The sequence below is a fragment of the Asterias rubens genome, chromosome 18 (assembly GCF_902459465.1).
Source record: "Asterias rubens chromosome 18, eAstRub1.3, whole genome shotgun sequence".
Taxonomy (NCBI): Eukaryota; Metazoa; Echinodermata; class Asteroidea; order Forcipulatida; family Asteriidae; genus Asterias; species Asterias rubens.
The window spans coordinates 7618500-7631023 of record NC_047079.1 but is presented as its reverse complement, the minus strand read 5'-3'; the positions used below and the strand labels follow the sequence as shown (position 1 = coordinate 7631023).

Sequence of the window (12524 nt, the reverse complement as noted above, 5' to 3'; positions counted from 1 at the left end):
TTTGTCTCATGGTGAAGGTGGCAAGCCAATCACAGGGGTGGGATTTCAGGTGGTCTGAATATTCATTATGTTGTGGTTGACATGCCAGTGACCTTATATCATGGATTTATTTAGGCCTGAAGTATTGTTGCTTATTATTCAGCTCCACAGACAAGCTCAGACATGTTCCGAGCTGTTATGGGAGAGACCATTATCTCCACCCAAAGGGGGTAGACAAAAGTACGCTCAGTGAGGGGCAACAATTATAAGGAAAAGCCTTACAAAACAACTTCTAGCCGACAGTTATTAAATTTATAACAAACTGAATATCATAAATATATTTATAAAAGTGTTGACCAAAAAGTATTGGACATGTATTTACATAACATTTCCATAATTTGATAATATTGGGTCTTTGTTTACATCTGGATAATAAATTCCCCCCCCCCCCCCCCCCCCCCCCCCCCCGTTTTGGAATGATTAATGATGCGACCCGGGGATATTAGTTTCTTATTTGAATACAACTAGTTTTGTTATTGACAAGTACAATCTGTCAACAAACTAAATGAACTTGTTTTTATTTCTGTGGGTGATACCATTTTGATACAGGGAGGATTACTTAAGAATGAAAGGAGTGCGCTGCTTGCTAAGAAAATGCTGTCTACAACAGAAGATTAAAGTGAGCCCTCTAGAGTTTCAATCAACAGTCTATATTTTGTGGCAAACCTTCCGTACAACAAAAGAGATATTAAACAGCGAGGATATAATTTACACTCAGGGAAGTAAATTCTGTTTTCAAGAAAATGCTAGCCTTTGGTTGCTCATCAATAACAAAAACGTCAATAAAATGCATTTCCATAGCATTCACTTTTGATGAGATTGTGAACAATTTAAATTTTCCTAGCAAAATTTCAAATAACATAAATTTTTCAGCATTTGCAGACAAAAACCTGGCCTTCAAACCAAACAGAAAATATGAAAGAAATCAAACTTATTTATAATGGTTTTAAAATAAAGTGTTTTTGTTACCTGCTGTGAGAACTGCGGGCCCAATCCCTCAAAATTTGGCGCAAACTCAAGATGTTGGAGTTCCACATTCATCTGACTATCTTCAATGATGTCACCTCCTTGAAAATCTTGAAAGTTCCAGCTGATAGGTTCAGTGGTAAGGGCCCCGCTTCAAAAAAAAAGGACATTACAATTTTTAGTTTATTTTTTATTTTTCAATTTCCAAATATCATGATAAATAATCATAAAACATACAAGAAAAAGGAACAAAGGGTGATAAGCGGGCACCAGGAAAAAGCCTAGGCTTGTACAGTGCCTGGACCCTTTATAATATAAATTAACTGGTTTTAGTTTATTACAATATTGATTGATAAAATACATACAGCAAAAATAGCACAAAACAATGATTGTTTATAATTAAACTATTTTTAACAATTTGTTTGCTATGCAGCCATAAATACATATTGAGAGTTTATAACAAAAAGGAAAATTAACAGAACATGATAGGAAATTAATACGTCCGTCTGTTAAAAGAAAGGCAAAAATTAGTTAATGGCCTGACGTTTCGACCCTAGCAGAGTCTTTCTCGAAGGCTAAATGACCAAAGGTTAAAAGAAAGGTTAACATCTTGCAATCACTCTTACAATTGCACTAAAAAGTTATTACAGCAGCTTTTAAAAATGTCAGGCATGATGTCCTTGGAAAAAAGTAGGAAATGTACAAGGGCTGGCCTACATGTACATTAGTGCTGGGCGAATAGTGAAATGTTGATATTCGGATACCGCTGGCCAACTATCTCAAATTAACCAGATATTCGAATAGTTTTTTTCGCCGCTAGAGGGCGCTATAAAAAAAAATATATATATATATAGGGTAGATGGCCTTAGCTTTCGATCCAATCTGGACCTTCTTCAGAGGCATAAAACAAGTACAAACAAATACATATCCATTTATAGAAAAAGAGAGTGGGAAAGGGATTAAGGAAAGGATCCAGAAAGAAGCGGGAGAATAACAGCCAATCAAAGTTTCTATTTCAGAGACAATATTGGTGGCTATGAACCAATAGGAGTGAAGTGGCAAGGACAAGGGATGTTTAGAATGAAAGGATGGGTTACTGGACCATAAAAGTGGTAGATGTATTGTTCGACAACAATGCAGGGAGACATGAAAGGGTAGGATTAGAGAGCAAGTTGCATCATGATGCAACTAACAATGGTCAATTAATAAGAATAGCAAGATCAAAGGTATGATGATTTTAAAAATAGGTATATATATATATTTTTTGCCGCTAGAGGGCGCTGTTCGTTTGTGAATGAGATCATATGGGTGGATTGATATTAGTTTTAGACAGTGTCACTCGGTTCATTCATAAAAATAACCGGATCTAATTTAAATATGGCGATTTGCTTTTTCTTTTGAACATGATTGACTCTACGTGAAGGAAAACTTTCGTAGTCTTTGAACAAAATACGTCAGAAATGTCATTGTTTTAACTCTTCACGGAGGTGAGCATAGTTAAATACTTAATTTATGCTGTTTTATGCTGTCTTAATAGAAGTTTCACAAGGATTCAGACAAAACATTCATATCAGTTGTTGCCCGACGTCCGCGGATATCCGGATATTAAAAGAATATCCGGTTACTTGGTTGTAATTACAGAACTATCCGGTTTATAAATAGCTATTCGCGCCCTATGCGGATATCCAGTTAAGAAAAAAAAAGGCATTCGCGGTTACGGATAGGAAAACCTAATCGCCATTAACCGGATATTCGAATAATTCGCCCAGGCCTAATGTACACATGGTGTAGGCTTAAGAGGGCTTTTCAGGCTTTTCAATCACAATAATTTTGTTCTAAAGGGCAACAACAATCAGAAATCAGACTTAAAAGGAAGGTAGACGTTTGGTAATTACTCAAAACAAATATTAACTTAAAAACTGACTTGGTAACAGGCATTGGAGAGCTGTTGATAGTACCCACATGTATAAAACATTGTGGTAAACGGCTCGGCTTTGAAGTAACGTAGGTTTTGAGGAAGAGGTAATTTATCACTGAAATATTATAAGACTTCTAGCTAGAAGTCTTTTACTCCTTTCTGAAAGCACACAAATTCGTCCAACAAGGGTGTTTTTTCTTTCATCATTTTCTCGCAACTTCGACGACCAATTGAGCCCAAATTTTCACAGCCTTGTTATTTTTATGCTTAAATGATGGGATACACCGAGGGAAAAAAATGGTCTTTGACAATTACCAAACGTGCAGTGTCTTTAAGTAGAAAGAATATCATGCTTGAGTATACAGTTTTGTGGCTATGAAAATAGATAAGTTTCTTTCCCCCAAAATTTGAATCCGTCAGATGTTAAAGTCAGATACGTTTCTGAGTTAGTGTATTCTAATTACAGATCACTCTTCCTGTGTGATATAATATTGATCAATTGAAAACTCAAGACTGCCGGACTTTTCCAGTCCGGTCTTGAGTTTACACTGGCCCAAAGCTAAACCTTCTGCCCGCGGGCCTGCAGTACGGAGTTAGTTACGAAGTTAGTTACGGAGTTAGTTACAGAGTTATGTACTTACTCAATTGATCCAGTTGCTATCTGCTGCCAAAGTAGATTAAAAGTTTCATCTGACAATGGTTGCGATGAGCTTAGCCCTCCATCCGAGGCCTGCGACATCGTCGGATCTAAAAGTGGTGGCTTATGATCCCCGGAAGACATCTTTGAGTTTCGTTATCGTAACAGGGATAACTCTCCAAAACCAAGTCAGCTTGTGCATGTAATGTGGGAGTTCTGAGTATTTAGTGAGTCAGTGAAACTCACGAGTCTGAGAGACACAAGCTAGAGATGCATTGAGTATACAAGCACCACATCTGTGGAACTCGTTCAAAAATGGTCAAGATCAAGTGCCTGCAATAAAGAAGAAAAACAAACAGGAAATTTTACATTGTAGAGCAGGTTTTGAATTCCCTTCTTGAAGGGGCACAGTAATTTTTTCTGGTGAGGAAAATGTGTATTGGAACTTTGCGAAGGGCACCACAGCAATTTCTGCTGTTGGGTGAAGGGTCGTAGGATAATTCGAAGCCTGGTACATTCTTCCAAGTTAAAATCTAAAAGAATTTAAGACAATCAAAATTTTCTGACTTAGCAGTCTGGCTGGCTAATTCAGTTTAAGAAAGAGGTGAAGAGGCTGACTGACTAATGAAACGACAAGCTACACTGTAATTAAAACTAGTCTGGCTGGCCAGTCACTGACACAACGAACAGCTTCCCTGTTGGATAAAGCAATTTATATGACGAAGATGTCTTAATTAAACCAGCATCTCCAATTAGTTTTCAATTTGATTCTCGGCAGTTATCAAGTAACTGTTTATGGTCAACTACTTAAGGACCTTTCATGTGAGCACCAGACAAAGTTCCTCGGTAATGGATGCTTGTTGTATGTCACTTCAGTTGATTCAAATTATTTAACAAGATTTCAGATGACTTATAACACTAGCAGCACCCATGTTTTGTTTCAGGGGGGCAAAGGTCATGACTGTAAATTCATTGAACACTTTCTTGTACTAGCGACAAGTTCTGTGCATGATAGCAAGGGTCCTTGGTAATGGGACAGTTTACACCAAGGTAATTTTAACATGTTTTTTTTTTTTTTTTTTTTTAGGTCTGGATCAATGTTAAAAACAACAAGGAAACTTTCACACGGCTGGAGCCTGGAAGTTGCTATTTTCTTTAAATTGATGTAATTTTAGTCAAGATCTCGTCAACTCATGTCAAAAGTGCGAGGCCCATAATTGCCCAGATTAAAAACTTAGTCCCCTACATTCCACAACCAATCAGGTCACTCGCTAACTAAATAAACAAATCTCATCCACACTAAGCTAGGATTCAAACCATTCACATCATCTTCCTTGTTTTGTAAATGTTTCCCATCCCAGCCAAACAACAAGATATAAAGTTACCCCCTCCCATTCAAACTTCAGACCATTCTTCAAGTGGTCAGCAGGCTTGTAAGTGGCTATTGTGAGCCCATGCAGCCTTTGTCAGCCAACACACATACATCCTTCAATTAAAGTCTAGTATAACATCTAGTGTGACTGATTAACTTTATTTCCAACCATATGACTTTCCACTCTTGAGTTACAAAATACAACTCTATGTTATTCCAAAGAGATGGTTTTAATATTGTTTTCTCCACATTACGAAAGTTACTTAATGTACATCTTATTAATATCTTCTAATAGAATATGAACTGTCCAACCACGCTAACTTTTTGCAAAGATGTGTGACTCATGTGTAATTGAGACCTTAAACTTTTTTATAAAAAAGCACTAATTCATCCATTTTCCATCACTTTTTCTATTGTAAATTTCTCCACTTTGTTTCTGAATTTGTTTTCTAGTTTTTTTGAACCAGTAGTGTTAATATCCAGAAGTCAGCGGTTTAAACAAGTTTTTAAGTAGAAATATTCAGCGATAGGCCTAAATATAAAATGTCAATACAAGTTTTCTGTCAGTCCCAGACTACATGTACCCCCCCTTTCAAACCCTACAGCATGTTCAAGGGCATGCATTAACAAACTAAACACCACCCTCCACCCCTTACTCATTCACCCATTAAATGTTCAAAGTTAGTCTAATCTATTTTTCCTCTTTCAAAAAGAAACTTTGTGTGAACGGTTATATCAACAGAACTCCTTTGTTGGTTTGTCTGCTGATAGTCCCGCTCCGACAAAAGCCAGCCGAACTTTACTCTTCTATCAAGAGCGTTTTCCGATTCTTACACGCCATCTTGACCTTTCACAGGGTAAATTATGCGCATTGATAACATGCACTGGTTGACTGTCTAGATGCATAGCCTGGCATGGTAGAATGAACAGGGTACCAGGTAGCGGTACCAGGTAGCTGCACCAGATACTGCGACATGTCTACTCAGAAAGAAATTCTATGCACATGTAGGTACACGGTATACAAATGTATGATACAAATTGACAATGTACGAATGTACAAATGTACCTAGAGTGACTGCAGGTGTGAAGTTGATAATTGAAGAATCTGTGTTTAAATATCAATGTCTTGCTGAAAATTATAAATAGATTTCTTATGTACAGCAAGTCATGAAAACCTTAAAGAAATAAGTACAAGTCTGTAGCAATAGACATAGATCAAAATGTTCAACCCGACCTAAAATATTGTTAGATAAGAAAGGGTCTTTGTAGTAATTTTTCCCTTTCATATTATTTGCAAATTGCAAATCTTTCTTCATGAGGGCTCGAACAACTACTGACAAAATATATCCCAAACAAGTTCAACTTTCTAACTTTGACAGGGCACATATGGTTTATACCTGTACATGTAAAATAAAAAACCATGAATATCAAAAGAAGACCGCCAAGCTTGTTCAGTTGACTTCCATAACTCAAAACCACTGGACTCTTGTCAGTTGACTTCCATAACTCAAAACCACTGGACTCTCGTCAGTAAAGCATCCCAGTATCAACCCTACAGCGGAAAATATCCGGTATTTTGGTTGCTATTGGACGGTCCCCTGTTGGTCACTTGATATATTAACCTAAAGGCTTAACTTTAAATGTCTGGTAGAGGATGCTCAACTGTCCCTATTGATATCATGTCTGTACAAAAGAACATCATCACAAATTTAGAAAACTGTTTCGACAATAACGAGCCGATTTTAAAATGTCACTGGTTACCCAACTTAGTACTTTTTAAAACCCAACAGCTACATTGTTTTGCAGTAAATATGCAGTGCACAAATGAAAATCATCACAAATTAAAAAAATTGTTTTGGCAAAACTTTCACCGGTCGGTAATCTAACCTTTAAAATGAGTATGGGGGTGGGGGGAACAATATATCAGAACTGATATGTAGGACTGTCGGAGTTGTTTCTACAATTTATCGCCACCATGGCTACCATGGCCAAACCTTCTACCATGTTCTACTGTCCTGTTTTAAACTGAATGCACATGCTCAGAACCAAGGTGGCAAACACCAGCAGCGAAGACAATTATTTTATCTTCAAGTTCATGGCCAATGTTTATTCTATAACCAGACAACCAGACAGTATGCTGGCAGTTGTGGTTAACCACACGCACGTCATGATAGTAGGCCACTAGAAAATTAACCAGTGTGGTCTTGGTAAATTTTGCAGAACTGTTCGCTCTAATTATATTGTTATGAAATATTTTAGGTTGTTAAAACGCTTTTCCTTTCTTAATTTGATTTACAGGTATTTATTCATTATTTCTATTACAGAAACTGCCTTGTACAAAATAGTTTGTTTCTTTTTTTTATGTAAAAAACAAGAGGAAATTACCTGAAATGATGCATGCCAGTTGTTTTGATTTAATTCATTGTTAAATAAAATTATTACTTAGTGCATTTATTTAACTTTTCCTTTCTGTTATTATTTTTCATTTAATCATTTTAATGTTTTGTTTATCATTATTATTTGTACATTGTTATTAACATATTTTTTTATATTACTTTTCATTTTGATTTATTTTGATCACAGCATGCAAAAGAAAGATCAGGCTACATATTATTTATTTCAATTAAATTCAATTCACATTTATTTCCACTCACGCAATTATTTTCTTACTAATTTTTTTGTTTTTAAGTTATTAATCTATTTTTCTACTTGTTATTATTGTTTTGGGGGATGGGGGGGGGGGGGCGTGAGTTGGTGTTCTTCTATTTTAACAAATGGACATGGGGGGGGGGGGGTGCGCAGACTGAGACAAACCGCTCCCCTACCATACTATTATTAAACTTTGGACTTCTTGACTATTCACATATTGTACGCCGTCCACACAGCACTTGTAATTGAAGAGTTCATTTTCATGTGGCTTACACCCCGATACTAATCTGTAAATCAAGACGGAATACGCCATACGCCAATACAAGACGGCACACACACACGAAAAAAAAAAGAGAAAACAAAGTTAACGTTAAACTATTTTTCATAATTCTCAACTGCTCAATCAGCCTTAGAAGCATTTCATTATTACACCTCGTCGCACTCATCTCTCCGTCAAATCATCGACGGAGACCGCCCGGCCAGCCGGCTCCATCGGACAAAAAGAAAGGAAAATTCATGACGATTTTCCGCCGTTAGCGCCGTGAGCGCCACATCGTTGATCGAGGCACGCCAGCAGCGAGCGGCGCAGAGATCTGGGTCAGCGAGTGTGGATTCATTAGGATTGGTAAGCGGGGAGGGAATAAAAACAGAAAGACAAGTGACCGCTAACTGACCTAGACATGAGTCACGTTATGTCTGGGCAGAGTGGAATCATAACAATGCGGAAGGAAAATGGACGCTACAAATAGACTGCGAGCCTGCGACGTGTACATCATTATCTATGTATATAAGGGCCAACATACAGTGTACATTCATTGTACAATGTACACTGTATGTACAATGTGTATGGCTACCACACACTTCCCATTTTACATCAACTATTTTTAATCCCTTCTAATTATTTCTTTACAAAATTCACTTTGGATGTTTTATGCTCATTTGATGTACCCTCATGTACTGTACGCTCATTATTTCTGTACCCTCATGTACATGTGGTCAATTCCAAGTAAATATTCTCACTAATTTGACCAATGATTTAAATAGAAACCTTATTCCATGGGTTGTGTATGGTCACACAACCATGCTACAACCATGTACTATGCATTCAAACAATATCATTGCAGCAGGCTGGCTAGTAGTAGTTTATTAACAAGAAAAGTGATATTGAATGGTCAGACAGTAGGAGGGTTGACTGTGTACTCTGTGTAGATGCATTCACCACATGATATCACAGGGCTGTATGCTTCGTTTTTGAAAGGACAAGGGCACCAAGGCATTTTCTCTTTGGCAAAGGGCACCCTATGAGGAAATTGTAAATTTCTACTGGAGCATTTCAAGGGCACCAAGGCAATGACCAGGGGACATGGAGGCAATCACCTTCATTCTTGAGTATCAGGCCTAGTTGTGGTCAGATATGCACCCCATGTAAGATTGTTAGTCCCTAGATATATTATAAGCAAAGTGAGTTAGGCGACATTGAATTAGACTGAGGCAAGTACAATCGTGCCACAAGAGAACAATGAGCAGTATTCATGCATCAATAAAGGCAATTAACTCACCATACAGCTAAAGGGCATCTTCATTAGGCCACTAAACAGTTCAGGGGAACATTTCCAGGCGTATTGGGCAAACTGGAGGTACCTTGGTAAAACCAGGTAAAACTAAAGACCCTGGCAAAATGCCATAGTACTCGGACAGGTGAAAATTTCACTGCACTCAAACGTGACTGAGGGGAATTTTAGACGTGGGGCTAGATTGAGAAACTACATGAAACACCTGTCTACTTGCATAGATAATTAGCAGACACACTCTTTATTAACGCAATTTGACAGGTTTTTCTTAAATAATTTTCTACTGGAACACAGGTATGCTTCGTTTTGATGGGCAAGGGCACCAAGGCATTTTCTTCTGACTTAAGGGCTCCCTATTTCTACTGGGGCATTTCAAGGGCACCAAGGCAGTGACCAAGGGGCTTGGAGGCAATCTCTTTGTTACCTCTGTGAAGTATCAGGGTTGGGAACATTGGATGTGCACCAAGGCAGTGACCAAGGGGCTTGGAGGCAATCTCTTTGTTACCTCTGTGAAGTATCAGGGTTGGGAACATTGGATGTGCACCAAGGCAGTGACCAAGGGGCTTGGAGGCAATCTCTTTGTTACCTCTGTTAAGTATCAGGGTTGGGAACATTGGATGTGCACCAAGGCAGTGACCAAGGGGCTTGGAGGCAATCTCTTTGTTACCTCCATGAAGTATCAGGGTTGGGAACATTGGATGTGCACCAAGGCAGTGACCAAGGGGCTTGGAGGCAATCTCTTTGTTACCTCTGTTAAGTATCAGTCTTGAGAACGTTGGAAGGGCACGCTGCAAAGCAATAATAGCTTCTGTCTGACAATATTACATTTTACATTCCAGGCATTGAACTTCATCTTCGAGAGGGCAATGTCATTTTCATAGTGCCAAGGGCACTTCCATTGGAAAAATCTTTAAATAAGTTTATGGGGGAACTTTTGAAGGGGCACCAAGGCCAAGAACAGGGGCAACAGAGGCCATGAACTCCGTGGCCTCTGTGTATTTCCAGCCTGCAGTCACTCACAAAATTACTTCCCCTAAAACACAATATTTGGAAAGGTGCCTAATCCCCTTAAGTGAACAAACCAAACATGGGATGAGAGAAACATCAAACAACACACAGTGAGATTTGAACCTAAGACTCCTGACACTACGGGCAGATGCTCTACCAACTGAGCTAGAGACACAGGGGTACACACCCTCAGATCCCCCCCCCCAAAAAAAAAAAAAAAAAACACCACAAAAACACGGCATTGTTTGATGCACAACTGGGCAAATTAAATCCCCTAAAACCAATAGAAAGAAATTTAAAAACAAATGTCCAGAATACTTCAGAAAAGCTAGGAAGTTTACCGAGGCAGACTGTATGCCAGTATGCACAGACACAGCAGATCTATCAGGCCGAATACATTGTATGACCTTGTTATATGGGTCTTTATTAATTAGCCATTCTACAATAGTGCTTATATAATCACATCGATATTGCTAAATGACATTTTATCAGTACACTACTTTGTATGTTTAGCCTAGTGAAAGTAAAAATCTCTACTCTTGCATTCAGATGTTGTAAATTTAAAAATGGAATAGAAAGTCTCCATGGGCGTAACATACGTTCTTAGGAAGCTGTGAACGTGACTGATTTTCATTATTCAACGTTTTCATCTTCACGATATTGCCAAGATCAGCTCACCAAGCTGGGTCAAAGAAAGTAGCTAAAAAATCAAGACTTACCAACTATTGGAGGTGAGGAGGTAGCAGCATTGAAATTGCAGATTTCACCTTTTGTAGTCTAAAGGTAATGTACGTATCAGTACGCCTCTAGCACGGTGTGACGCACATGGACTCTCTATGCACACACCAGACAAGAAGCCATGTACAACACAATGCCACTAACGTAGTATACGTACAGTAAATATGTCACTATTATTGGGCTTTCAAATTGGGCTCGGATAGTTTACTTTGGGCGTCTGCGCTGTATACAAGCTTAGAGAAAGGACCACAGATTTCTCTATGGTACATTGTACATAATAAGCAGGATGGATATTTTAGGCCCTTGGAAAAAAGCATCTTATTGAGTTCAATGGCTGACAAACATGGTGGGTGCTTTGATAGAATTTTCAGCTTATTTAATAAACATTTTTCCATGAGCAGAACAAAACTGGAAATACGATGATAGTAGGAATTTGCATCATACCTGTATTGGCAGGTAAATGGGGATCTCAAAAGTAATTAAAATTGCACACAGGAAAAATATACCTGCATAAATTTTGAATTTTCCTCCATTTCTCATAAAATAAATTTGGGATCCGGTGTGTGTTTGGAGTAGAAAAGCTTCTGGTGTATATCAAATATTTTATTGAACAATGAAATTCTTGAGGTTTCTCAGACCACAAAACTAAATAGCGGTAACACAACATGGAATAACAAGCTCCATAATGCATAAAGTTCAAACCCACCGAGGGCAACTTTTTCCCCCTTTGCACTAAAAAGACTGGCTTCAAAGTATGAATGATAAACCCATACGATATTGATATATCTCGGTAACAAACTGTGAAGTTTGATTGGGGTCCTGGGGATTGGCTTTGCCTCCGGAGCCTTTTCCCCCCTCGGGTTACAGAACACCATGGACCCCGTCACAGCGTGCAACAATTGTATACTGGTAGCATCTTCTTCAAGAAGTAACCACATTAGAGGTTACAGGTCACTTACAGGTGTACTCTTGTCAAAAAACAAGACCATAAAACCTGTTCCATCATGAAACACACAGAATCTGGACTTCATGCAGACACATTTTGCCACTTTTTAGAACCCTTGCTCTATATTGAGCTCTGGCTTAGGTCAGTAGGCTCTGGCTTAGGTCAGTAGGCTCCATCTTAGGCTCTGGCTTGTACCATGGCTTAGGTTATGTCTTTCAATTTGGCTCACGCTCTGTACAAATTGTAATCGTACACTTTGGAAAGGGGCTCCCAAACAGACTTCTGGAGTCTAAGCCGGAGAAAAATTATGCACCACGTGCCACTTCCCGAGTTCAAGGTCTGAAAGAAATTGCAAGCCCTCCTTCGCCCCATCCCCATAGAACTCTCCTGCCCCTCCCCCGCCTAAACAAGCAACCAAAAAGAGAAGAGACCAAAAACTCTGCAGAAATAATGTATTATGATCCCTGTACACATCGTCCAGCACCCTAACCGGCATAATATTTGTCCTGCACTGTCAATTTTGCCTTTGACGCTGAAAATGTCAAGGGTAACCCTCCATTGTGTAATTAATTGCATCAAGTATGATGTCACGTCTGAATCGCAATGCTACAAGCTCAAGGCCACCCATGAACGCACCTCGATCTTCCCCATCCAGGGTGGAAGGAAACGAGGGCTGCAAA

The 12524-nt window shown here is 38.7% G+C and overlaps 1 protein-coding gene across 4 annotated transcripts in view; it reads right to left on the bottom strand.

The window, feature by feature from the left end:
- LOC117302691 (tumor protein 63-like) overlaps nt 1-12524 on the bottom strand; it is a 42360-nt gene that overhangs the window by 23718 nt on the left and 6118 nt on the right. For 3 of the 4 annotated variants that reach the window (XM_033786685.1, XM_033786684.1, XM_033786687.1), the window contains 2 exons: nt 3565-3893; nt 1009-1156 (listed from right to left, as the gene is read on the bottom strand). In XM_033786685.1, the coding sequence (XP_033642576.1) occupies nt 1009-1156; nt 3565-3704 (288 nt within the window). In that variant the 5' untranslated portion in view covers nt 3705-3893. Of the gene's footprint in view, nt 1-1008; nt 1157-3564; nt 3894-10879; nt 10965-12524 lie in introns of those variants that run through there. The other variant, XM_033786686.1, reaches the window with a different exon arrangement.